This window comes from Phalacrocorax carbo, chromosome 14 (genome assembly GCF_963921805.1).
Source record: "Phalacrocorax carbo chromosome 14, bPhaCar2.1, whole genome shotgun sequence".
Lineage (NCBI taxonomy): Eukaryota > Metazoa > Chordata > Aves > Suliformes > Phalacrocoracidae > Phalacrocorax > Phalacrocorax carbo.
This window is the reverse complement of record NC_087526.1, coordinates 383475-411026: the sequence shown is the minus strand read 5'-3', so window position 1 is coordinate 411026 and position 27552 is coordinate 383475. Positions and strand designations below refer to the sequence as shown.

Here is a 27552-nt window from a genome sequence, read left to right as displayed (position 1 = left end):
CCAAAGAACCTGTGGCAAAACTCGAAGATGAAACTTTATGTTGTCTTCAGATCAGACCATTTTATTTCCTTCCTATGAAGAATCAAGTGTGCACGAGACGCTACAGAAGAAACAAGTGCACATATACCCCAAAAACAGCAGCCCAGTTCACACCCCACAAGATCAGTCTTCCCAGTCACCATCAGATCATCCTGTCTCACGTAAGCCGATCACTTTGGCTAACGTGTTGTCAGCCTAAGAGCCTGGGACTCTGGGCCACCATTTCTCCTTCTCCTTAGTCACAAGGCAACAGTTCCAAGTTTGCACAGGCCCTTTATTTTTTCACACGTGGCTATTTGTAAGATTAAGATGAAATACCTAAAACACCTTCGTCTTCTGTAACTGATAAATCTAAGAGAAACATCAAAGGGTTTTTTTTACAATGGTTTTCCTAAAAGAGACAATAAAAATTGATATTGTCCTTCCATGCAGCACAAGACTCGGGATAAATTAATCCACCCACAGCTAAAGAAACCTCCGTTTATTTATTTACTGAGTTGTCGAGTCAGTTGAGCTGTTTTATGAATCAGCAAGTGCAAATGGGTCATATGCAAGTTGCAGCATCAGACTCCAGGGTGACAGGGCACCACTTGTCCCCAGGACCCTGTACAACACAGGGGCAGTTGGGAATAGCCTTCAGCACAGGTTCTTCAATGCAGTTATCGTCCAGGCCACACGTTTTTCACTCTGCTACATCTTTCCCCAGATGTTAGGAAGAAAAGCAAAGCAAATGGAAAGCAAATCCTGAACTGATATAGACACTGCTTAAACAGAACACTGAGGTGTCTCTCAAAATTCAAGAGCATGTTTAAATATGGTACTTGAATTATTACACTGCAGACAGACATAACTGTTCTGATTAACCAGGCTCTGTAACGAGCTACACAAGCTGCAGAAGAAAGCAGATATACTTACTATAACTGGTCCTGTTTTTAAGTTGCCATTTGAGTGCACATCCTAAGAAAACTTGGCTTTAAATAAATCTCTCCAATAAACTGAAGATGCATTAGTATGTGACTAAGATAGCTGAAATCTGAAAGACAACTGGTCTAGTACCAACGTACATTTCAGAAATTTAAATTGCCTGGCTGGAAAACAGGTTCAGTATTGCCAACATTAGCCAAGCTTTTAGCTGACACTGGTAACTACATTAACAGCAAAAGCAACCGATTTCTGACTACATTGTCTGGGTCTCTGCAGTCCAGGTGCTGCCTGTATCACACAGTCACTCTGACTTTGTTTTATACATGTCAAATTGTCAAGAAGCCAAAGAGGTCAGAGAACAGATCCCAGTTTAATCTCTGCTGTGCAGAGCTCCTGGAGTCCACAAAGGGAAAAGCTCCTGGTCTGATCCACGCCTCTGCCTGCCAGAGATAATTTGAGTGCATTGCATCTCATGGATGCGACGAGTCAGACGCATCTGGTGCGGCGTGCCTACCAAGTGGCATGGAAATTAGTTTCAGCGTTGTCAGCAAAGCCTGATCCTGCTGGGTCCTATCTACCAAATCGGCCTGATCTGTGCCAGCAGTTCCCTGTCATTGCTGGGTCTTTTCACTTGACCAAGCATTTGTAGGACTAGACCCCAAACAAATGAGTCCTAGTTTCTGGGCCCCTCCTCAGCTTTGGAGCCACATTGCCTTGTAAAATGTACCCATTTCCCCTTGTTTTAACAGGAAAAGGGTACTAAATTGACCCTCATAAATTAATGAAGTTACAGCTAATCTACAAAGAAGCAGATGTTTAATTTGCAATAGGGTACTACTAAGGCGATAAAACCAGAGGCTTTATCTACAATGAATATATTTCCACAGGAGATTCAAGGCCACCCACCCATCTGCACAAATTCAGACTCTGCAGATGATAGCTAAACACAGAACATTCAGAAGCAGCACAGAACTATGATGCAAAATAGAGCTAAAAACCAAAGCATTGACCCAAACCCACAGAAGTCAACTTTCAGCACACAAGATGCTTTTTGTGACTGGCAGTTCTGACTGCAACTAGGAAGCAACATGCAGTAATGGCAGGGATGAAAAGAAACAGAAGTTTTAACACTACCTCACCTATTTAACAGTTTTAATCAATTCATACAATTCATATGACAAAAATGGTCACAGTTATTTTCTTAAGTAAGAGCAGAAGCAAGAAGGCATTGACCAGTCAAGTACGAATGTTCTTTGGGCAAAACCAAGTCACAGGGCTCTCTGCCCTTTGCATCTGAGTAAATACAAAAATATTCTGCTTTATTTTACTTCGAATAGGGGCGCTGATTTTTTTCCCTCTCCTCTAGAAATTAACTTTTTTTTTACTATTTCAACACTATTTCAGCTATACCCAGATTGAATTATAGAACTCTGGGAGAAACTTTATTTACTTCCTCAAAGAACATCCCTCTTTTCAGTACCCAGGCTCCTACTCAGATCCATCAAAAATACTGCCATAAATTACAACACAAAGCAGCAGCTTGTAAACAACAAATAAAGAAATGAAGCGTGTGAGGAAAACATTTTTTTCATTTGCTGTTAAAGTGCATTTTATATAAACAAGTTGTAAAACTCCACCAAGGTATTTCCAACAGAATTTAGTTTTCACTGCTAAGAAACTTGCTATTATTTTCTTACAGTAACTGTAGGAAGTAGCATATTAAAGACGCCCTAGTGTCTTGTGGAAAGATATGGGGTAGAAAAAGTTTTATCTAAAACAATTCAGCAGATGGAGATGTTTCTAGACAGCACGTTCAGAAGACTGCAGTGTGGGAATCCTTCCTTTCTTATCAGTAAGGATAATTGCAGGAAAACAGGGCTTTCCTGTTATTCTCGTATCAGAAGGTACATTATTTTGTTGATGAAACTCAGTTTGTCACAATGGAAGTTTTAACAGTGATGCAAGCAGAGGATGCTAAGACTGTTTTTTCTGAATGGTTTTTGCCCCGGGACCTCACAGCAAGTTTACAGAGGCAGACTTCCATACCCAACTCTCCAGGTTGTCTGGTAGGATCCTATAGTCTATTGCCTGCAGGATGCAGCCCACGAGTCCCTACATATTTTCTATGGTGTGGATATCACTAGCAATTTTTAACTAGTGGGATTGTGTGATGGATGGTAAAGGAATACATTTTGCTGAATGATCAGAGCGGGAGACCTCACAGCTGTTGTTCAGTAGCTGGACCAGGATTTTAGCCTAACACATCACAGAGAAACAAGATGAGAGGGTTTTTTTGTTTCTTTTCCCAAAACTGTATTTCCATGGACCTATGTGACCCTGCCAAGTAATTTTAAAAATTAATAGAAGTACTGTACATTTCTGTTCTACCTGCAGCAGCCTTGAAGCTCACAGCCTTGAAGAAGAGTCATGAGTAGACATCTGGATGGCAGAAGAGGTCACTAGACTTTAAATAATGACATTCTGAAGGGACTTCTAATAACATTCCTAATGAGTCCAAGCAATTGGCATTATTAGCCCAAATCACCTTAATAGTATCACTGAATATTCCTTTTGTATCTCTGCCAATAATGAAAATAACGCTCAATAGTATTCAACATGGCCAAAGGAAAGGGAGCCACAAAAGCAGCTCACAAGCACCACAAATCTGAGTTGTGAGGAAACTTCCACATGTGAAATTCAGATTTTAAACATTATCCTCATGTTGATAAACGTGTCTTGAACCCACAGTGATATCCAATGCTTTGGAAAGGGAGATGGATGAAGAATCCTAGAATCCTTAAGGTTGGAAAAGACCCTTAAAATCAAGTCCAACAATTCAAAGGCTTTTCCAGTGCCTGCCTCCATCCATGCAGCCAGCTTGTAGCCACTGGACATTGCTCACATGCCATCCCCCTGTTGAAGGGGCTGGGCCTGGTGACTTTAATGGCTGTGGCCAAGACACTGAGGAATCCGTATTTATAGAAAAAAAAAAAAAAAGAAAAAAAAAAACACACAAAAAACCCAGGAGCTTCTGCCAGCGCCGCTGAACTGAATTGGTAACTTCAACTTAGTCCATAACAACAGCATGGCTCCTTCCACCTCCATATACCCTTGTGACAGAGCGCCTGATGAAGCCTTAGTCTCCTTGGGTGTTGGTGCACCATCTTCTACTGGCATTCAGGGTACATTCACTGACATTCCAGTCAATGAATCTGGCATATATTTTTTGAAATTAATTGTATTCATTTCCCTATCTGTATTTCAGATCTCCATCAATATAGAAGGAACACTTTCAACAAGCAGGTAAATCATAGACACTTAGACATAGGCACACAATTGGCTTCAACTACTTCCTGGTCAAATTCAATATCACCCTTACACATGCCCTCTCCTGGTAGGTCTTTCACTTGTGTGCTGCGTGCTCCCTGTTCTTGTAGAAATACATGGACAGTCAAATACCCGATTCACTTGAGCTACTACAGTTTCCATGTGTATGTTTGTGTGAAATAACTTGGCTGTCCATGCCACAGCAAACAGACTGACAATGCATGTTAGATGTACAATAGATGACATCTTTCAGCAGGGAATATTTAGCCTGCACGGTCAGTTGTCAGACAGGAGTTGTCTGAAGCTCGGTTTTGCATGTTGCTTTGTACATGAGTTATAGGACTCACATCCAGACTACACACCCTCTTTCCCAATGGACTCACTGCCTTGAACAAAAATTGAAAAAACCTGAAAGCACGTGTTACAGATCAGACAGAGCTACAGCTTATTTGTACCCTCAGTGAAGCAGGCTCAGACAGAAGAGGCCACCACAGGACACCCCCTCCCCGGAATTATATTTGCCCAGTAAAACATGTTATCAACATTCAGCACAAAACCAACCCCCTACCTACAGCCACTGCCTCGACTTGGATACAATTTTCCCATAGCTGAGCTTTTTGTATAACTGCTGTTTATTTAACCACCACCTTGAGTGGGGGGGAAGGCAAAAGAAGTTCACCCTGTGAGATCTTTCCACCTCCACATACTCAGTGCTCTGGTAATAACAGGTCTCTCAATAAGATGACATGAAGATTATAAGGCTATTGCTAAGGGGCCAGATTCACCATTGTAATAAAGAGAATTTTTCTTAGCCCTTCTCTAATCTGGAGCTTTACACAGCTGCTGAGCTTCCTGGAGAGATCCCCTCTTACACAGTTTCCATTTAGGCTCTTACGCACAATTACACCAAGCATAAATCTGGACCACATTAGCATAAAACCACAGGAGCTGACCCAAGTGACATCTCTTGCCAGGACTACACAGTCCAGTTGTACACAGTCAACATGGCACAAAGGGGCCAAAACCAATTTTTGCTTTTACAAGAAACATTACACAGCCAGCTGATCTGCTTTAGACAACAGGCCCCACCTCACAGCTAACTTTGGGAGCAACTTGGATGAGTTACATCTCTAGAAGCCAAGAGCCAGAACACCATGCACACACAGAGATCTCAGGACATGGGGGGGCTTCATGCTGTTTCAGCTCCTGAGGTCTTTGCTCCCAGCATGAGGGAAATGAACATGAAGAAACCCTGTGAGATCCTCCTAACACTTCCTTCGCTGCAATTCCCTCTACAGGGCTAACCCCACCATCTCTCAGGGATCCTATACAGGCTTAAGGATTGGGCAAACCTACAGGAAACCACGACTCAACAAGCCTGTCACCCATGGCTGAATGCAGTAACGTATTCCTGAAGGCCTGAGCGCTCCTGTCTTCCGTCAGCCTTGCAAACCTCCCATGCAGCTTTGTATCTCCCTCCTCCCAGCTCCTGAGCCACAGTCAGGGGAATAATGTGGTGATGGATAGACAGACTCCTGTCATCAGGCAACAGGAATTTCTGACAACACCCAAATATGGGTGAGCTTTCCTTTCCAGTGTGAGGGAAAATCATTAGGATCATCCACGGGTAGGTGCCTTTGTCAGATTCCCTGTCACAAATTCAGACTGGGAGAAGACAGCTCATGGGAGACTGTGACCTTTCCTTTTTTGTCTAAGAAAAGGAGAAAAAAGGAGAATGCACTAATGCAACTTCCAGAGGCCTGCAATACAGAGCAAGAGAGGCACCCCGTTGCCATATGGAGGGAAAAAGCTGCACCACATCTCTTAGGCAACAGGCTGTGACACCCTTTGTGCCTGCACAGCGAACTCTGCACCCAGCATTTATGCTGCAAGTCTGGCATTCACACACAACCCTGATCCCGATTTCTGTCACTAAGGAAATCCATCTGTGCTTCCTGCCCTGCTCTATTCCTGCAAGTACTTTTCTCCGGGGGAGGGGGGCGGGATCAGGAAAAGAACAGCGAGGAGTAGACTTGTATCTGCCATATAAACTAACAGGATGACTTGGAAGCTGTCCCCTCCTCACCAAGCCTTCCACTTGCCAAAGGGCTATGTAACACCAGGTCTACCTGGTCAGCTCTGCTAGGAAAAGGACCAGGCTTGCATGCGAATTCATTCACCAGGTCACTGTAACACACTTTGAGACATTAGACCTTGTCAGCATTCCTCTCACCCCACAAATGTTGCTACTTGCTGTTACAGCCAGCAGCCTCACAAAGTCTGCAGCTCCACTTTGATACCCAGCATACCATCCAGGGCCACAGGAAAGACTGGCAGGAAGTATGTGTGTATGTCTTAGTGACAGAGAGGGTTTACAGAGGGAAGTAATAACCAGCAGCACAAAATATACATCACCCTCGTGATACAACAGCAGCTGTTGTGAAGCACATGCCCAATGAACAGGGTTAGGTAAGCTAGGAACCAGAGACACACACATTGCTGTTATCTTTGGAAAACACCTTTTTCTCCAGGCAGTTTTCCCAAGCCCTACTAAGTCTTTTCCACAGCCACATAAATTGCTGACTAACAAAACTTCTCAGACACTTCCAGTCCTCCTCTGTAGATTTCCAAGAAAACCGCACCTATAAATATCCTGCTGTAAAAAAAAAGAGACAGTGAATACTCAAAGGAAGTCTGCTTTGAACTGCTGGTGTCAAGGGACAGACCGTCCCCCATGGGTGCTTTATCTCACAGAAAAAAAGTTTCTCTCTTCTTGGTAGACAAAACTCTTGCAAACTTGAACGGAGACCACACCAGTGTAACTTTTAACAATTACAGCAGCGCTCCCGTGAGCCTGTAGATGGTTTGCAACCATTCGCATGAGATAGCAACCACTTTTCTTCATCAGCAGGCCATTAAATTGTCCAGCTAGATTTGGGAAAATTGATGGGAGGAGGCAATGTCTATACAATTGCTGCAGTTGTGCAGCACAAAAAGCACACATACTCCAAGCTGCTAAACAAGGGCAGAGGTAGAGCTTAGTATTTCTTCTTGCTGAGAAACGGTATCCAGAAGCTAGCTGCTGCCCACAGGCCATGCCCTGCCTGAACTGATGTGCAAGCATTCCAGTCTCTGTGGGACGATCAAAAGCACAAGCCTCACCCTTTCAATTAAAAAGCAGCCCTGAACCAGAAGCAGTAGGCTGCTGAAGACACCGGGGCCACCCACAGCAGGAAAGAAAAGCATGTGTGAAGCAGAAAGCATGTGTGCACTACTCTGGGCCAGCCCCTGGGTGCTGACATGCTGCCCCACCTTCAGAGAGCAGCTTTCAGGCATGGGCTTCAAGGAATTCATCTGGGCAAGCAACACCATGTGGGGCTGCATCTGCTTACCGACCACCCCCACGCACCAGCTGGGCCTCCTCAGCCCACCAGAGGGACACCTGCCACTCTGCCAGAGGTTGGGAATGTGCCTGGCTCCTTCATGCAGGCAATGCTCAGCCTGCATCTCCCAAAGTCTCTCTGGCGCTGGACATCCTCACTGAGGAAGGTTACATGAACCCGAGGGAGTCTGCAAAGCTGGGAAATGAGGACAGCCCCTGGCTTTATTATTTGCTTTGAGAAAAGATTAAAGAAGTCAAGCTTAATCTCAGCACTAGAGGGAGGACTTCAAGGTGACCGAGCCACAGCATTCAAAACTGAACAGAGCAAGTGGAAGGCACAGTGAAGCGCAGGCTAGCCAGCAGATGTTTTTCTAAATATAACACTGAAGATATCAGGCAGATTCTCAGTAACACAGACAGAAGTGGTCCTGAACGTGTTTCCATGAGCCCAATCTTACGGAATACAATGGAATTGCTTTGATTTACACTATGAATATGGTGTTGTAGCACAAAGAATATTTTTACCCATCACCAGGACAACTCTGTTACTACCTGCAGGCTACCAGGTGTTTCCCATCCACATCGTAAAAGACTTGAGCCCCCATTTCAGTCACTGGAAGACCCATGGGCAGAGGTTACTTCCAGTCCTTGCCAGCCTCACAGTGGCACTGAGCAGAGAAACAGGTGAAGACAATTTCTTCAGACCCCTGTAAACATGTAGAGAACCATCCCCAGCACTTTTCCCCAGAGTTTAATTTACTGTGGAACAATCTAGAAGGCTTTAGCACCAGTATCTGGTGGGTATCACAGAGCAAAGGAGAAATTTTGGCCGTGTGCTGGACACCTCGGTGGAAAGCCAGAGCTCTCACTGTCCCCTCTCTATTCACCCTGCTGAGAGCGCAGAAGTCCTCCCACTACACAGTGAGCTGAACCTAAGCATCAACCAGGTGGTCTGAGCAAGAAAAACTCACAGCAGGGAGCAGAGGGACATGAATTGCAGTTTTCTGCAAGATGAAAGCCGCTAGTGCAGTGCCATAGGGCCTCAGCCCTACCTGCACCCTGACCCCAATGCCTGGATGGGAAACTGCCTGGGAACCCTGGGTGCTGTAATACAAGCCAGCAGTTCCCACAGTGTGAAATGAGACTTGGGCTGAACCAAGACACTTTACTTCACCCCACCACTGCAAGCAATCTGACAAAAAGGGTGCAGGTCTATAGCTGCAGAACATCTCTTTAAAACACCAGATGCTGTAGAAGGAAACCCTCTGCTTCAGAAAAAGCCTTCGCCTTACTGCCTGTGGGGCAGTCTGAGTGTCCTGAAATCTGGATCTTCCTAGACCAATCACAAAGCCAAGTTTTGCTTCATTGCTGTCCATGATAACATCCAGCCTGTCAACACAGCTGATGTGTCAGATAACTTTATCTATTGCTGAGCAGAGATGGAGGCAGAGGAAACAATGCAAAGAATAGAAGCAGCAGTGAGGAAATGGACTGTGCTATCCCATAAGCTAACACATCTGCTTAACAGACGGGTCTAAAGAATGTAATAATCACCATGCAAAAAGATGCCTGGGTCTTTGGGAATATAGATGTTAAACCTCTCACTTTGTATGTAAACATGTCTATTAAAAGCAACGTCAGACAAATAGTCTGTGCTATTTTCCTCTCAAATGCTCACGGCACCAAGAAACAGGGCTGTTTGAGTAAACATTTGCTTAAGCATACCAGCCTAGTGAGCGACTCCAGATTTCGGTTTTAGAAAGTTACATTAGTACATACAGCATTGTCTGTTCCTGCCATAATCGATGGAACTGACAATTCCGTATTTGTCCCCACTGCCCTGTTCAGCCACTTCACAGCAGAGTACGATCTCCAGACACGCTGTGATTATCCTTTGCTGACCTCTGAGAACTAGGAGGGAGTGCTCTGTGCAGGGAAAAAGCTCTAAGTCAGCCTCTGTCCAAGTCATATCTCCTGGCCTTCATCTCCTTATTCAGAACACCCAGCAGACACACTCAGGAGTTGACTGGTACCTGCAGAAGTCAGGCAAGCAATGGGACAACAAATGCCAAGGACAGCTCTGAGGAAGAGAGCTGCAAATTGCTTCAAATTCAGTGTTAACTGCCACACACACACTTTTATCAAAGGGCTACATTAAGAGATTTTCCAGATGGGGTGATCTTACCTCCATGCTTGGTATAGACAATAAAGTTTGATGGTTTCTCTGTTAACCAGGAAGCCTACTTCATTTCTTGGCTGTACCGCAGTTGTACTAGCAAGGCCCTTACAGCTCAAGTTTTTTAATAGCTTTTGGTTACACACAGGAAAATTACCTGAGCTCATAGCATACCACATGGCTGAGAGCCCACAGCTGGCTACAGTCAAATTCAGCCAGCTCTTCATTACCAAGTGTGTTTGGAGAAGCATCAAAAGGTAAGATATCCTGTATAACAGGAAAAAAAAGGTGCTATGGTACTAAAGGAAATGACCTGCATCCTGAATTTACCAGCTGTGCCTACCATATATCCTCATTTTCCTGAAATTCTGTCTAGACAGGCTTATAGTAAAGGCAGCCATGCTCACATTTTTTGAGCTAGTGCATGAGAATTTGGAACAAATGTGTGGAAGGAGTGCTGGGGGATGCTCTCTAGACCCAAACTAGTTCCAGAAAAATCAGAGGCAAGTGTAAAATGAAGCCACACCTAAGGTACCTACTGTTTGTAGGCATATCAGACGCTCCAGCCGATAAAAAGCTTTGAAGCAGCAGCTTATCAGTACAGAAGACCTCCTCTTCCTCTAAATAAAAGCCTCTGACAAGTTCAGATGTTACTTTTAGGATTTTTCTTTGTCACACTTCTTGTTCTTACAATAAGCTAATGGCACTGGTCCAGAGGTTTATTACAGCACACTGCTATAGTGACAACATGAAAGCATCCTGACTATATACACACAGAACAACTCAAACAAATGGACAGTTTGATGCAGAACCCCCATCTGGCCCTCTCTAAGCTTTGGGGAACACATTCACACAGCACCCCCTACCGCTGCTAGGTCAGAGATCTCCAGACTCAGTTCATGGCATGCAGTTCAGTTCCTCCATCTAACAGCCCCTGCATCCAGACTAGAGAGCATTCACAGGTTGCCTACAGTGGACCAGTTATCTTCAGCTTTGTCTTCCATCCCTACGCATATATGCAATAGCAGCAGTGCTTGAGTCCTCACCTGAGCAACTTTTCTTGGAGACATAATAAAACATGTTCCAGCTGCATCTGTCTTCACAGTTCCCACCGGACAACCAGCACGCTCTGCTCCCTAAAGCACACTTGCTGGTAGGTATGATCACTAGATTATGAAAATGGTATTAGCAGCAGTTCTGATCCCTCGTCAATATGTTGTTTCAACAGATTATGCTGCTTACATTAATTGAATGAGAAAAATATCTACCCAGTTTAATAGAAGACTGCTTTAAGCTCTGGTTAATAGCTGATTTTCATTGCTGTTTCCTGCTAAACATACATGCCAAAGGCCACTCAAATACCAAGTTCTCTCCCATAACCACTGAAACTTATTTATGCTTTCAAGTAGCTGAAATACCCTCTAAACTTGTAGTTACTGTAAATAACTTCTAATCCATTAGAGTATTAATTACACTGTTGCTATCAGGCAGTAAAAGTAACACAGCAATTCTTCAAATGCTGCAGGAAATCTTTCCTTAAAGATTTCTTCAGCCTGTTACCCATGCCTCACTTTCGCCCTTCAGTTATTTTGACCTGAACTGTCACTGTTAGGCTAGCCAGCTCCCTGCAGCCACTACACACACGCACCCAGCTGCCTTCAGGCAGCAGCCCCTCTGCTGGTATTTAGCACAAACAACCCATCAGTTACAAGCTTCCACAGGCCCAGAAGTAGCAACACAGGAACCTTCAGCAGCCAGTTGGCCCTGCTCCTCAGGAACCTGAGGCTGCACGGGACTTGGCTTTTAACCCCATCCCTAATGCACATACCTGCTGCTGCACTACTTCAAGAGCAGCACATTGGGAATAGTTTCTTCCATCATTAGGGCTGGGGTTTGAATCTGACCCTGCTGTCCAGGACACCGCAGGTTAATGTATCCCAATTCTTCACATCAGCTTTATCTGAAGGGCTTATTTACTTCATTTGCATTGCCAGTGGGGGGTACAAACGCTACCAGACCAGGACCTGCATGAGCCATCTGCCAAGGCCTGTTTGACTATGCATCATGCAGACACTACTCCTGACTGCCAGGCTAATGGGCACAGCAGATGGAGAACACATTCGCCCTCCGAGCAGAACACTCACCACCATTGACCCCTCTACATGCAAGCAGACATTGCACAGCACAGGTGCACTGAGATTTTTCACCCCTGCTGAGGCCAGATGTGTACAGTTAATTGATCTGCAATATGAAAGGCAGACACAGGAAGCAATACATCCTAGGGCTCTTGACTGCATTGCTCTGGTATTAGGAAAGCCTTTAGCTTCCTCTAGTTTAGTCGTTCCCTGCTCCATCACATATGTACAGTCCATATTTAATTATGCTGCTCCACAAACCTGGAGGTTTGCCAAACAGCATCCAGGGGAAGGCTGCAGGATCTCAATGAACATCTGTCACTAAGTCTCTCTAGCCAGCAGTCATTCCTGCTAGCTGAACACACTTGCAGGAGTGAAACGTGCAAATCCTCAGAGGCTGACATCAGCTTCCCTTCCTTCCCAGGCTGCTATCACTTTTCTGTAAGAGTCATGTATGGGAGAATTTGCAAAGCCACAGTGACTTACCTGGGACCATACTTATCTACACCTTTTACCAGGCCAGCTAAAATCCCCACTGAATTATGTTCTACACCAGCTGCTCCCCACACAGTATCTAAGGGAGAAGCTGAGGGAGAGACCTTGGTTCCAAGGGAGGCAAAGTGCAGACTACACCTCTCCCTTTAGTCCAGAGAACAGACCTGTTGTCAACCTTTAGCACCCAGCTGTTACGTACAGAACCGTGCCCAAGTACTGTTTCCCGCAGCACAGCAGCGGACAAGTCTCAGCTAAACACTTTTACTTCAGGGTACATGAAACTATACTGCCATAAGGACATGCCCCTTTCTAGCTTGAGGTAGCTCAGTGTAAGCAATCACTACACAGAAGCCCTGCTACCATCCAACTCCCCCAAAAAATCAGAGCATCCAGAAATTGGCTGTTAAAAGCTGTAAAGACAATATCAGTCACCAGCTGAATTCACCCAGCACTCAGATTTTATTAAAAATAGGCTCTGAACAGTACAGACATGCACACTGTGCTTCAGCTGCAGCAAAGATGTCCCTTCCCCACTTTACAGGCTGCCAACAATACATCACTAAATCTTTCTGGATGACAGGACAGCCAAGACTAGAATCCCCCCCTCCTTACACAGAAGGCCATCCTCCCATACTCAACAATTGCTCTAAGGAGAGGCTTCCTTACTTTTAATGATTGTGGTAGGATAACATTAGTTGTCAGGTGGTGAACACAGCCCTTGCAGACAAAAGCATCCAATTATATTAAATGTGCAGCAAGTTCCAGAATCCATTAAAATTAAACACCTCATACCAAGGGAAAGGAAAATATAACACCCTCTTGTCTGTAAGTTGGCAGGACACCAATTAATCACTCCTGCTAGCTCCGAGGAAAGACCAGAGCTGTTGCAGGGTGATGTGAGTGCTGTAGCTTGGACAAGGGATCACAGGTGGCAGCATGGAGAGGGACATCATTAGCAGAAGACACCTTTCTGCTAGTACACTGACATCACAGCAGGTCCTAGGGCAACTTCTGACAAGTCTCAACCTGCCAAGAAAACAGCCAACATTTTGTCAGTCCACTCTACAACAAACAGCAAATATTTATCTTTCAAATCCCCTCCCTCCCCCAAACTATTAGACAGTGAAGGTTGCTCTGGAAACAGCAAGAACTTCACTGACAGGCACTCCAAATAGGATGCACTCTTAAAACTGCATTGTGGGAACTTTTAGAGTAGTACTTGACAAAAGCCTGGGGGAACTGCCTGAGCAGAGAGTGCCAAAGTAACATATTTGGTCAGCTCTACCAGCTTCACCATCTGACACAGAGCACTCGCATTCCTTTTGAATTTAAAGAGTGCCATACAGAAAGGTCACATTTATGCTCTTTATAGATACAGGCTACCAGACTTCAGCCCCCTTGGAAATAAGATAGCTGCACAACAGGCACCTGAACAGCAACACAAGGCTTTAACTGAATTAATCCAGTGACAACAGCTGTTTATCCAATGAAGTAAAGTTCTTTTAAGCACATTTTTTAGAGCATTAGTGAAATCCTAATCAAACAGCCACGTTTTCAGAAGTTGTCACATCATCGATCTTCTACAAAAAAGAAAGGAAGAAAAAGGGACACCAAAAGCAATCCATCTTTTTGCAAATAGATACATTGCTGGAAGCTAACTTTCATCCATCCTTCTCCAAGGCATTGAGAACCTCCCATTCGGGGGGTGGAAGAAAAATATGAAGGACAAAACCTCCCTGACTCTAAGCACCACCTAATTTTTAACACTGCTTAAATGGAGCAAAACAAAAACAAAAGAAAGCTATGTTTATGCCCTTAAGGTTAAACTGAAACCTGTCAGAACTCTCTGCCATTTACTTGAGATCTTTTGAAAGCAACAGTCCTTTCACTTTTAATCCTCACATCTTTTACGCATGTCGGATGGTGTTACAGTCAGTGTTACTGTAAGTGCAGACAGCACCCTCCAGTGCTGCCCACCCTCAAAGCCGCATACACGCAGTTTCCCTGCCAGATACGCAAGGGCACATCACCTCAATATTACAGCCACACGAGGAACTGAAGCACCTTGCATCTGTGGTATCAGTCAATCTGCCTAAAACATAAGCTCACATCAGCATTGACAATCTGATGGGGGAAAAATGTCTGAAGTCACCATGACAGGTGCTCTTCAGCTGAAGGAGGCAATCAATTACATTTGAAAAATCTTCATGCCCTTAACAACTGACAAGGTATTAATCACTGTAGGAAATACAGTAAAAGGCAACTTTGAGTATTCCAACAGGTGTTGATAGAATCCCAGAATGGTAAGGGCTGGAAGGGCCCTCTGGAGCTCACCCCGTCCCACCCCTGCGTGAGCAGGCACACCCAGAGCAGGGGGCACAGGACTGTGCCCAGGCGGGGTGTGAATGTCTCCAGGGAAGGGACCCCACAGCCTCTCTGGGCAGCCTGTGCCCCTGCTCTGGCACCTGCACAGGGAAGGTTTTTTTTTCTTGTAATGTTTAAGTGGAACTTCCTGTGTTCCAGCTTGTGCCCGTTGCCCCTTGGCCTGTTGTTGGGCGCCGCTGAAAAAAGTCCAGCCAATCCTCTTGACACCTGCCCTTCAGATATTTAAAAGCATTGACAGGATCGCCCCCCAGTCTTCTCCAGGCTCAAGTAACCCAGGTCTCTCACCCTTTCCTCACAAAGGAGATGCTCCAGTCCCACGATCACCTTCAGAGCTCTCCACTGGACTCTCAAGTAGTTCCCCATCCTTCTTAAACTGGGGGGCCCAGAACTAGACACAACACTCCAGATGTGGCCTCACTGGGGCAGAGCAGAGGAGGATAACCTCCCTCGCCCTGCTGGCCACACTCCTTTTAATATGGCCCAGGTCCCACTGGCCTTCTTGGGCCCAAGGGCACAGTGCCAGCTCAGGGTCACCTCACTGCCAGGCCCTTCTCAGCAGAGCTGCTCTCCAGCAGGTCACCCCCAGCCTGTACTGGTGTGTGGGGTTGTTCCTCCCCAGGGGCAGGACCTTGCACTTGGATACTCCGGTCCAATGCTTAAAAGGGTCCCTGCTGCAATGCTCAGATCTACACACCTGTCAAATCTTCAGGGATACTAATCTGTCAAAGCATGGCAGAAGCAACTCCCTTGCAAGAAAGGAGGTTTTTCCTTTTTATTTAAGCTAGCGAACACAGGTGGATCAAAGACTTACCATTCTCCCCTGCCAGAGGGGCATGCACAGTGCAGCAAACCAGGTGACTGCCCTCTTCACACAATTCACAACTGCCAGCTACAGCCATCACATCCAGTTCCCCAGAGGCTCAACACCCCCTCTGCCTCTGCAGAGCCCTGCGAGTAAAAGCCAAATACATCAGTTAGCACCAGGCCCTGCTGGGGTGTGCGACACAGCAGCACTTCCCTGCTGGTGCATCAGACACGATCTGGCCTGAACAGTGAGAAATCAACACTGTCGCTCTGATGGGGAAAAAAGTCAGTCATCACTTACACCAGCAAGTCCCCAGTTGGGTGGCTGCACGCCCACAGCGGCCGTACCGCACTCCCACCTCCACCAGCAGATCCACAGAGACAGAGCAAAGTAACGCAGAGCAAGTGGCAAAGCCTTGCACACATATGGCCACCACTGAATGCTGAACATCTGCAATCCCCTCACACTCCCTCAAGTTGGCCAGCAAGGGGCAGGGCAGAAGAGACTCTACGCAGCACCTCTCTTCTAAAGGGACACACTTCAGCCAGGATGGTTCCTGTCCCTACTGGGGCAGCTGCTCTGAACAGCAGATCACCCACGTATCTCCAATGCAGGGTGTCCTTAAAGTGAGCTCTTGAAACACAATGCATCAGGGAAACAAACAGGACAGAACTGTAAACCACCATACTGCTCCAACTCAGCCTGCAATGGTGCAGCTTACAGATGCCTTGCCCTGCTGGCTCCTGTTCACTAGCTACACCTGCTATTTTGGACATGCCAGAAGAGGAGCAACAGGAGGCACAGTGGACCTCGTTGCAATGCTTCTGCATGAGGAAAATGAGGAAAGCCTCTGTGCTTTCACCTCTACAATATCTAGGCTATGTTCAATTTCACATATCAGTCATGTCTCCAGGGACAAAGACTTTTGGAAGCAACTCCCCTGCAGAAAGGTATTTCCCCCCTACCCGTTTTTTGCTTCATTTAAACCAGTGATCAACAGTTACTTTAAGGACTTACCATTCTTATTTGCTAAAGGTTCAGCCATGGTGCAGCAAACCAGGTGACTGCCCTCTTCACACAATTCACAACTGCCAGCTACAGCCATCACATCCAGTTCCCCAGAGGCTCAACACCCCCTCTGCCTCTGCAGAGCCCTGCGAGTAAAAGCCAAATACATCAGTTAGCACCAGGCCCTGCTGGGGTGTGCGACACAGCAGCACTTCCCTGCTGGTGCATCAGACACGATCTGGCCTGAACAGTGAGAAATCAACACTGTCGCTCTGATGGGGAAAAAAGTCAGTCATCACTTACACCAGCAAGTCCCCAGTTGGGTGGCTGCACGCCCACAGCGGCCGTACCGCACTCCCACCTCCACCAGCAGATCCACAGAGACAGAGCAAAGTAACGCAGAGCAAGTGGCAAAGCCTTGCACACATATGGCCACCACTGAATGCTGAACATCTGCAATCCCCTCACACTCCCTCAAGTTGGCCAGCAAGGGGCAGGGCAGAAGAGACTCTACGCAGCACCTCTCTTCTAAAGGGACACACTTCAGCCAGGATGGTTCCTGTCCCTACTGGGGCAGCTGCTCTGAACAGCAGATCACCCACGTATCTCCAATGCAGGGTGTCCTTAAAGTGAGCTCTTGAAACACAATGCATCAGGGAAACAAACAGGACAGAACTGTAAACCACCATACTGCTCCAACTCAGCCTGCAATGGTGCAGCTTACAGATGCCTTGCCCTGCTGGCTCCTGTTCACTAGCTACACCTGCTATTTTGGACATGCCAGAAGAGGAGCAACAGGAGGCACAGTGGACCTCGTTGCAATGCTTCTGCATGAGGAAAATGAGGAAAGCCTCTGTGCTTTCACCTCTACAATATCTAGGCTATGTTCGATTTCACATATCAGTCATGTCTCCAGGGACAAAGACTTTTGGAAGCAACTCCCCTGCAGAAAGGTATTTCCCCCCTACCCGTTTTTTGCTTCATTTAAACCAGTGATCAACAGTTACTTTAAGGACTTACCATTCTTATTTGCTAAAGGTTCAGCCATGGTGCAGCAAACCAGGTGACTGCCCTCTTCACACAATTCACAACTGCCAGCTACAGCCATCACATCCAGTTCCCCAGAGGCTCAACACCCCCTCTGCCTCTGCAGAGCCCTGCGAGTAAAAGCCAAATACATCAGTTAGCACCAGGCCCTGCTGGGGTGTGCGACACAGCAGCACTTCCCTGCTGGTGCATCAGACACGATCTGGCCTGAACAGTGAGAAATCAACACTGTCGCTCTGATGGGGAAAAAAGTCAGTCATCACTTACACCAGCAAGTCCCCAGTTGGGTGGCTGCACGCCCACAGCGGCCGTACCGCACTCCCACCTCCACCGGCTGACCCAAGGGCAATGAGTGAATTCATGCAAGTGGGAGGGGGAAATACCTCAGGCGTCGAGATAAAAAACACTGATGTATGGGGCTTCCACAGCAGAGCACAACAGTCAAGAGAGACACAACAGAAAGAGGCAGGCAGAGACAACAGGCTCCGCAGGGCCAGCCTTTACGGCCACGCAAGGCTTCCGCCTTCCCGACGCGAAGGCCGGAGGTCGCACGCGCAGCAGCAAGTGCCGCGCGGCCGGCAGAGCCCGGCCGCGAGCCCCGCGAGCCCCGCGCGGCGAGCACCACGGCACGCCTACCAGCGCGCGGCAGGGCCGGGCGCCCCAGAGCCAGCGCCCCGCCACAGCGGCAGCGCGGCGCCCCTCTCTCCAGCCCCAGCGCGCTTGCCAGGGGCTCGGAGGTGTAAACCCACCGCCCTCCCCGGGCTGCGCACTCCTCACCCTGCTGGGGCTGCCACCCCGCACACAGCGGGAGTGAGACGAGGCACAACGGGCCAGGCCGCAAGGCTTCTGCAGGAGGAAACCCTCTCTGCTGTCAGCTCCACAGTACCGCGGCTAGGGCCAAACCTACGTATCTGTCAAGTCTCCAGGGACACCAACCTGACAAAGCACTGCAGAAGGAACTGAACAGCTCTTCTGAAGAATTAAAATGTGTTCTCAAAACAGTAAGGAACAGTTACTTGAAGGACTTACCATTCCCACCTGCCAGAGGTTCAGGCATGGTGGAGCAAACCAGGCGACCGCCCTCATCGCACGCCGGATCGCGCCGGACCCTGCGAACAAAGCCGAAGGGAGCAGTCAGCGCCGGCTCCGCAAGCGCGAGGGACGCAGCGGCGCTTCCCGCTGGTGCATCAGACACGACCTGGCTTGAACAGCGAGAGATCAACACTGTCGCTCTGACGGGGAAAAAACTGTCATCACCTCCACCAGCGAGCACCCGGCGTCCCGCCGCTGCGCACCCGCGCCGCGCTCCTGCCTCCCCCGGCGGCTCCGCGAAGACCGTCCCGGGGAGGGCGGTCGCTCGCGGGGAAAGCCCGCAGGACCCGGAGAGGAGGACCTGGGGACGGCGCCCGCGAGGCCGAGCGAAGAGGCGGCCACGCGGCAGCCACGCGGCCCGGCCGCCCCCTCAGCAGGCCGGCAGGCAGGGAGACGGCACCGGCGGCCGCCAGGGGCCCGCTCAGGCAGGGATGGCCACCAGGAAGGGGCAGAGGGGGAGAGCACGGACCCACCCGCCCCCCGCCCGCACCCACCTCAGCCACGCCGGAGCAAAAGGGCGGCTGCTCCCGCGCGAGGCGCTTTATAGGGGCGGCGGGGCCCGCCCCCGCCCCGCCCACGCTGAGGGCGGGCGCCGCCGCCATGTCGGGCGGTTCCGCTCGGGCTGCCCGGGCGGGCCGCGCTCAGCCTCTCACGCCTCGCCCCCCTCCCAGACGCGCCCCGCTCGCAGGGGCGGCGGTGAGCCGAGGGGGCCACTCACCGCTCCGGCGGGATCGGGGCCGCCGGAGGTGGCGTGAGGTGCGCCCGGCAGCGGAGGCGTTACCGGGGCCGCCATTTCGCGGTGGAGGGCAGGACGGGGCGCTGCGCGTGCTCGGGCGCGCCGCTGCTCCGCGGGCCTGTTCACCTCACGGTGGTGCGCCCGTGGAGCGCCTGCAGCCCGCCCCGGGGCTGCCGTTGTGCCCGGGCTTCATGTGAGGAGGCGCGTGAAGGCGGGCGGGTGCCGGTGGTTCGCCCGTCCCCGCGCTCGGAGGTGGCGGCTGCAGGCCTCCCGCCCGGCCCCGGCACCGCGGGGCGCCCTTGGCTCCCGGCGTGTGTGTCGCTGTTATCCCAAAAAGCGGGTTCGTTCTCCCGCTGTGCAAAACGCCAAACTACACACAGAGCGGAGGGATTTATTCAAGCCATTTTTTGTGCCAAGGTTGGTGTGAGGTGGTGGCCCCCAAAGCTGCACCCCGCACCGAGAAACTACAAGGCATTTGTACTGTTAAATACGTCAATCACAGCCAATATTCACACACCTCAGCCAATAATTGGTTAATTTCTTTCTCGCTTGGTTGTAACACCACAGCTCACTTTCAATTTACCATGAATGATTATAGGTAAAGGGACTTTAACTAGAGGTGGGGCGGTTCCCGGTCTAAGGGCCTGATTTTTAGTATTTTAGTTCTTATTTACAGCCCAATTTGTTGTTGTCCTTGACTATACGCTGTATCGCCCTGTTCTCAGCGGCTTCTGAGGCGGGATGTTTGATTAGTCTCTCAGCTCTCCTCAAGGACATAGTCCTAAACCAAGTGCTTCCCTATGTCTCAGTTTCTGACTCTGGCCCTCAACTTCTGTTTCACCAGGCTCACACAGTTCATTGTTATGGCTTTAGCGAACAGTTCCAAAAATTCCATTTTCTTGGGGATATCATCGGTACACAGAGTATGTCACGCTGCAGGGGAGGTCCGGCGATTGAAACCGGCCATGCTGCATACGCCCCGGGCTTGGGGCATCAGTACGGCTAACGTGCATTGCCGGGGTGGGCGAGTAGGGCTTGGGAAATTTAATTTTCTCTTTACTTTCTTCTTACAAATGAAAAAAAAAAATTGATTCAGAGATGTTTAGTGACGTGTCCAAAGGCATGTGCAAGTACAGTGGCAACCTCCACCCCGAATCCAGAGCAGGAGCCCCCAGACGGTTAATCAAGGACTGCCCACCCACACCCCTGTATTTTTCCCAGCTCAGGCTCCCTGCTGAGGTGCGACTGGGTTTTCGGCTCAGCTTTGTGTCACTGGGGAGGTGCCTACCGCGGTTTGGGGGACACGTCACAGTAACAGTTACTTTGCTTTTAGGTGGCCACAGACAGGCAAATTACATTGCGTTAAGTAGTTTGCCACTGAGTAACATGAGGAACGGATAAAGAGAGAAGGATGTGTCTTGAATGAGAACAGCCAGGCATGTAACCTGAGCACTGCCGTGTGCGGTGATTTCATAGCTATAAATTCACCTTGAAAATGGACTCTGAATTCATTCGCCCGTATCTAGTGGAGACCTGCCACGTGACAGCCTTGAATGCGCATCGAAGGTATTTTTTTTGTGACCTACACTCGCACAGAGTGTGTGCATCGATTCATGTTGAGAAAGGTCAGCCAAGCACAGCGTTTCATCCCTCACTAGTGGTCGCTGCATAGCAGGGGGTGCCACTGTATGACTCAGAAATGTTCTGCACTGATGACCCCCCTCCCAGCACCTCCTGGGGAAGGCAGGAACTTTTGTCACTAGAATAATTCAGTTGGTCAACTGAAGCGATGGGGCTGAAACGGAAGAGGCAGGGGAAGAGGCAGGGGAAGGCACAGAGCTGTATGCTAGTTTTACATCAGCAGGATGGTCTTTGGGGCTAAACACAGGAGGTGAGCACCGTTATTCTGCAATAAGCAGCTCTGGTCTAGACTAGCACAAAATCATGTAATTGCTGCATGCTTTGGGTTTTTATGTTTGTAAAATACACACTGGTTACGCCAAGGCACCAGGCAGAGCTGTTCAGTCGCTCACTCCGAGTTGTACCAAGTGTTAGCATTGTGTGACTTGTCACTTCAGTGCTTCAGCAAACCAGCTGTTACTTTGGTAGCAACCTTCTATCACTAAACAAGGATTCAGCGACGGGGAGCAGGTCAGGCTGATTGCGAGGTGAATATGTCCTGTGGGACCAATGGAAAGGGTAGTTCAAGGATGGTGCTTGAAATGTGATGAGAACAAGAAAAGGCACGTGGTGAATTTGTCATCTAGTTTGCAAACATACAGCCAGGCCTCTGCAAGTTTGCATAGAGACGCCACGTGAGATATTTTGGACACTCTGAAATGAGTAAGTTTATCTTGTTTTATTCACCTCGTCTAGTCATATCTACAGACACATACTGCATGTACATATGTAGGCCTTACAGTATGTTTGGCATAACACTGCATAATTCAGCTACCATAGAAATGCTTTTTCCAAATTAAATGTGTTTGTAGGCAACCAATTCTTGAAAGCAGTTTATCTAGCAGGACTTGTGGAATAACTCTCAATCCCATTAATCCAAATTGCAGAACGCCAAAAGATGAGAAGAACAATCAGAGGAAGGACATTTTAAGAGGATTACAGGGAAAACTAATCTTGTTACACTGCAAACCCAAGTCACACGTACAATGCAAAAGGAACTGTAACCGTGATTCGTGTTGCCTAGCTTGGCAAGGAAGGGAAAATGGGGAGGTCTGGGGTGTTAAACAGCTGCAGCACAGCTTAGCATCAAGTGTATTTGATTTCAGTGGGTTTTATTCTCCTTGGCAGAATAATGTTGAACAGGGCTCATTGTAGCAAGACTCACTGAACTGAGGAAGTTCCTCCAGAGGCAGCAAAAGTCAGAATATACTGAAGTCCCAATTCTCCTCGTTTTTCACTTGCAGAGGGACCTCTTCTGTGGAGCATTGCTGGGCAAAGCAGCCAGCCTGCGAAAGCTTTGCCTTACAGCCAGTCAGCAGGGATTTTGCCTGCAGGACACATCTGCCACGGGACAGCTTCGCACTTTTCTTGCCACGGGTGGTTATTCACTGCAGCTGCAGGCAGCAGTTGCTGGGCTGGGCCTCTCCGGTCTTGGGTCCCTGTGTCTGCTCTTCTGCGAGGCATGCAGGAGCCAGTGCTCCATCTAACCTTACATACCAAAGGTAAAAGGTTAAAAGGCAGTCACATGCATTTTTTAACAGTACCACAACTTCTGGGGAATGCTCGTATATGTCAGCCTTCACGGGGGCATGTTTTCTGCTTCTTCCAAATGCCGACACTGAGCGCTAGCACAGAATCATGCTTTTCTCTAGTGCCCAAGGAAAGGGAAACTTGATGAAAGTAGAAATGCTTGTGAATTGCTAAACAAGACCTCGTTAATCTCATGGGATGATTAAATATTTCACATGCCAGCATTCAACTGCTACATTGTTATGTTCAGGGTCATTTTTTTTTTTCACACCAGAACTGAACATGAAGAAATCAGAATTTTAACTGGGATGCAGCCTCTGACTTCTTGACGTAGTCGCCTAAGCTGAAAACCCAGCACCAGATGCCTCCAAAATTCAGGAAATTTCTAATATGGATTGTAATTTTCCAGCATAAAATTTTGTAATATAATTAAAAAAAAAAAAAAAAGAGGTATGCATCAAGAAAGCCATGAAAAGATCTCTTTGAACTGTTTGGTCAGCAAGTTCACTGTAGAGCACTATGATAATCCAAACAAAACAGTCATCACACTGATAGGCTATTGAAAAAAATCTTTGTGAGCATCTGCCAATCATACACACTGGTCTTTTGGAATATGAAAAATTCTAAACAAAAAAGTCACAGAATGGGTTAAAGGGCAATAAGAGAAACTGCCATAGTTTAGCTGGGGAGTCAGAATTTTTCCAGCCAGCAGCTAAAACTAGAAACAAAAGAAGACAGTGAATGACCCAGCTGAGTTTCAGCAAGACACCCAACAGGGAGATGTATTCAGATTTACCAGTTTAATAGGCTTGTTTGCACATAAATGAAGTCCCAACTTTTTTTCTTCTTACAGACTGTCGAGGATTTCCTTCCGAAAGGGACAGAAATGCATCCTGACTATGCTGTGACTGTAGCAGGAACTTCGGGCCTGTTTGCAGCAGCAGGTTTAGAGGTCAGTCGCTGTGGATCACTGGGGACACAGAGCACTCTTACGGAGAGATCCCAACATTAATTTTCTGATGAACACAGCTCTTCCTGAGAGATGCTGCAGTTTTCTAGGGTATGACCATTGCAGCGAGTCCTAGGGTGAGCCAGAGTGGTCCACCTTGCAGGACTGGGTCTTGCTGATTTTATATATCTGTTCAGTTTAGCCTTAAAATTGATCAAAATGTTTTAACAGTTTATACAAGCTCAGAGAAACCATTTAAACCATGGAAACAATAAATGCCTGTTAAATGAGCAACTGCCTTGTTAACAGCTTTACACTGAGGATACAGCAATTTCTAATGCTGTGTGATACCAGTAAAGCTTTACAGAATTATTGGCTAGACTCTACAGAAAACGTTTTTGCAGGGAGAAGGGAGCTTTGATGGCTTACAGACTACTCTCTTTGATTATTAGCGCATTAATTTTACTTGGGCATTGATGAAAGACACTACTCTGTCAGAAAGAGATGGTACAAAAAGATAAAGGAAATTGTAGGCCAATATGGTGTTAACTTAAAAGTGACTTCAGAAATGTTTACATCCTTCTTTATCGTGCAAAAATAACCAAGTGTCATCAGGCCATTTACACGGGACAAGCTTTTCTACATGTGCGGTGATGCAGCCCCCCGGCCACTCTGAGATCCCACCTTGCTGTTGGTCATAACACCTCATGCGCCAGGCGGTCTCTGCCCACCCTGGGCCATCTGCTCCCTGACTTGTGTACCAGAATTGTGGCCGCAATGTAAAACGTTGACCAAAGCCAATCATCTCGATCCTATACCTAGCGAACCAAGAGGGAGGCCCTTGAGCTCTCTGGGACCGCAGCGGCTGCGTGACTGTTTCTCCCCCTGGGCTGGGACACCTCTCGGGGGATTTCGCAAGGACTGAAGGATCATCCGTTCTTGACAATTTCATGAGGGCTCAGAGGCCTGACTTTGCGAGGTTCACCAGCCGTGCGCTGATGAATGCCAGCACACAAAAGTAATTAATTTATGAAACTCACAAAAAGGGAAGTTTTATTCACAGGTTAACCTCGGGGTGTATGTGTGCACAGTTTGACTATATATATTTTATCCCTATTCACATAAACCGTTGACCAAGGCTGAGACTAAGATTGGACCTAGCCACACCTAGACTTCCCTCTGAAAGAAGTTTAGAAAGCAAGGGGGTCTATTCCAAACCTCGTGACTCAACGGGAGGGTCCTCCTTATCCCCTGCATCCGCAGTCCCTCTGTGAATCGTTCTAACTTGAGCAAAACTGAATTTTCCTTTGTGCACTTCCGTGTAAGTAATAGAGTGCACCTTGCCATTCTCGAATCTTTAAGTTGCTATGTTGATTGTAAAAAAATCCCATCAAACTGCTGTTTTAAAATGGCTGATGCTGTCAAGAATTATAGAACCTAATACTGTGATCTATCTCAAGAATATTAATAGATCGCTAACCAAAGCTGTGTAACAGGTCTGTCCACCACAATTCGGTTAATCTTAAAGCGTGCTTTAAGAGATGCTTCTCTTCCAGGAGTAGGGGTTCATGGAGAGAAGAGATCAAGCATCTTAATGAAGTAAAACTGCTGGTAGGGAGGGAGGGATGAGCGTGCCACATAGCTAAACGCTAAAACAGCTTCCCAAAAGAAAGTGCCAGCAAAAACCCCTGGCAGCATTCACAAGGAATGTGGAGACACCCCTCTGTGAACCACAAGGTGCGTTCCCTTCCTGGGCAGCCCAGAGGACCGTGGGCTCGGAGGTGCAGAATGTGCAGGCTTGTGCACAGTTAGTGTGCACACTTGCCACGTGCTTGCCTGAAGCGTGCGGCGGAAGCCCGCTGCAGTCAGTGGGGCACATCCAGCTGACTGATGACTGACAGGTCTACATTTGGCCCGGTTTCCGTATCGCTTTAATCTAGGTACATCTTCCCTGTCTGCATACGATTACGGACCAACAGAATGAGGCGGGATTAGATAGTAAAAGCTCTTCAATAACCTTTTTTCTTTTAAATAAAAATAGCATTGGATTTCTACATCAGCCCTTCAGCATGTGGAAATACAAGAAGTTAAAACACTCCCTGAAAACACCACTTACCTTTGAAGTTAGTAGAGTACGAGACAACGCACAAGAGTTATTGCTAAGAATTCTTAGAAGAGGCGATTATTTAAATATATTTAGCCTTTATGAGTTTGAAGCAGCACATTTTCTTCAAGTTTTTATCAGTTTTATTATTTAAAATAGCTTGTTGGCTCAACCTTTTAATACGTAAGCTCCTCTGTATCTACATAACAAGCTTTAAAGGTAATTTACAAACTTTTTATGCAAATACAGTAGCAGCTTGTGGGACAGTTACACCGAATCATATTTACAACAAACTACTGATGGATTTATTTTCCCAGTGGTGCCTTCCTTTCCCAACTGTTTTTTCTAGGCAAGAGCAAAACAGTCATCTTCATTAAAACCAAACTACTGTGTGAAAACAACAACGAAAGCAATACTTAGCATTCAGACCGCAACATACGTCCCTGCTCTGATGTACTTGGTGTGGCTTTAAAATGGTAGGACAGCAATTTGGGAGCTTGCACCCATGATAAATGGGGGACAGGGATTAGCGCCCGTAGAGATGCCCAGTCGTCCCCAAACAGGTTTTGCATTTGGACTTCAACAGGAAACACAGAGGTTTTGTCCCTTAACACAGGGCTGGGATTGCTTTCTTTCAGAGAACTAATCTCCCTTCCGGGGGGCGGGGTGGGGGGGAGGCAGCATTTACACATAAAAGACAATCTTTTGGTTGGAAACAGTGAAGATAAATGAAAGAGCGGTAGCAGAGGATGGAAGTATTGAAAGCATACTGTGTGAAGGATGTTTTCTGCATCACTTACGGGACATTTAAAATCTAAACCATCCTTTATTAGCAGGTTGCTAAAAATACTGTGGAACTGGAAGTGGGAGAATGACTAAAGCTGAAAAGCACTATAATTTCTTCATTTCTAATCAAATACAATTTTGTTGCAGTAGGATACTGCTAGTGGTATACAAAATAGTTTGTTTTGTTGGAGAATAAAATACACTCTTGGATAAGCGTTATTTGCCATCTGTATGCTTTTATTCAGTTCTAATCCAGAGATTAATTTAATACCCTAGAGATCTTGATTTGCTCTAACAATTTTTTTTCCCCAGCCTCCTCCCACGGGATGTTCAGGTCCGTGCTCAGAGGTTGCTGGGTATTAAATAAGTAGGTGTCCAATCGGCAGGTAAAGGGAAGCAATAGAGCATGTCACAGCCACAGAGATGAAGTTGGGTATTTTCAGATTTGTAACCACCTCTGGTGCAGCATTTCTTTGTCTCATCTTAAACAGAGGAGTCATCTAAATAAAATCACTTGAACATATAAGCCCTTAAGGAAGATACTGCACTGATTCACACTTATTCTGTCGGTTCCCTCTGCAGACTTTCAGAATAAAAGCAGCAAGCAATTATGTGGTTGCTTCACAGAACAAGATCAGTGAAGTGGTACGCACACACCCTATCCCTTCCTGCAGTTAGGCACTTCTGGAGCCTCCACCATTAGTCGTTATACATTAGGACAGAATAAAACTGTTTTTAACATTGATCAGCGCGTTAGAACCGAATTTTGGTTTGATCCTTAGGTAACATTATAATGGCAGTGGCACTCCAGGTACAGCTACACTGAACTCTGATGGACGGTACTAAGATTTGGCCAGAGAATTGAGGACAAGAACAACCCGCTGCTGACCCTAGATTCCCTGAGTCCTTTCAGATAGGACTTATCGTAAGCAAATATCAGCTGACCATATCC

The 27552-nt window shown here is 47.2% G+C and overlaps 1 protein-coding gene and 4 non-coding genes across 8 annotated transcripts in view; all 5 read right to left on the bottom strand.

The window, feature by feature from the left end:
- The window catches only part of LOC104042298 (somatomedin-B and thrombospondin type-1 domain-containing protein-like), a 39008-nt gene extending 19675 nt beyond the window's left edge, over positions 1-19333 (bottom strand). Inside the window, exons 1-5 of one of the 4 annotated variants that reach the window (XM_064465172.1) lie at positions 19310-19333; positions 18753-18832; positions 17697-17833; positions 16686-16822; positions 15675-15811 (exon numbers count right to left, since the gene is read on the bottom strand). In XM_064465172.1, the coding sequence (XP_064321242.1) occupies positions 15675-15762 (88 nt within the window). In that variant the 5' untranslated portion in view covers positions 15763-15811; positions 16686-16822; positions 17697-17833; positions 18753-18832; positions 19310-19333. Of the gene's footprint in view, positions 1-12914; positions 13505-14508; positions 14571-15674; positions 15813-16685; positions 16823-17696; positions 17834-18752; positions 18833-18980; positions 19004-19309 lie in introns of those variants that run through there. The other 3 variants (XM_064465173.1, XR_010375155.1, XR_010375154.1) reach the window with 3 other exon arrangements.
- Positions 15884-15974, bottom strand: LOC135315752 (small nucleolar SNORD12/SNORD106). Its single transcript, XR_010375254.1, has one exon. It is a non-coding gene; the product is annotated as a small nucleolar SNORD12/SNORD106 (small nucleolar RNA).
- LOC135315751 (small nucleolar SNORD12/SNORD106) lies at positions 16895-16985 on the bottom strand. Its single transcript, XR_010375253.1, has one exon. It is a non-coding gene; the product is annotated as a small nucleolar SNORD12/SNORD106 (small nucleolar RNA).
- LOC135315750 (small nucleolar SNORD12/SNORD106) lies at positions 17906-17996 on the bottom strand. Its single transcript, XR_010375252.1, has one exon. It is a non-coding gene; the product is annotated as a small nucleolar SNORD12/SNORD106 (small nucleolar RNA).
- On the bottom strand, positions 18902-18990 carry LOC135315753 (small nucleolar SNORD12/SNORD106). The gene has a single exon (XR_010375255.1). It is a non-coding gene; the product is annotated as a small nucleolar SNORD12/SNORD106 (small nucleolar RNA).
- Positions 19334-27552: the final 8219 nt, after the last annotated feature.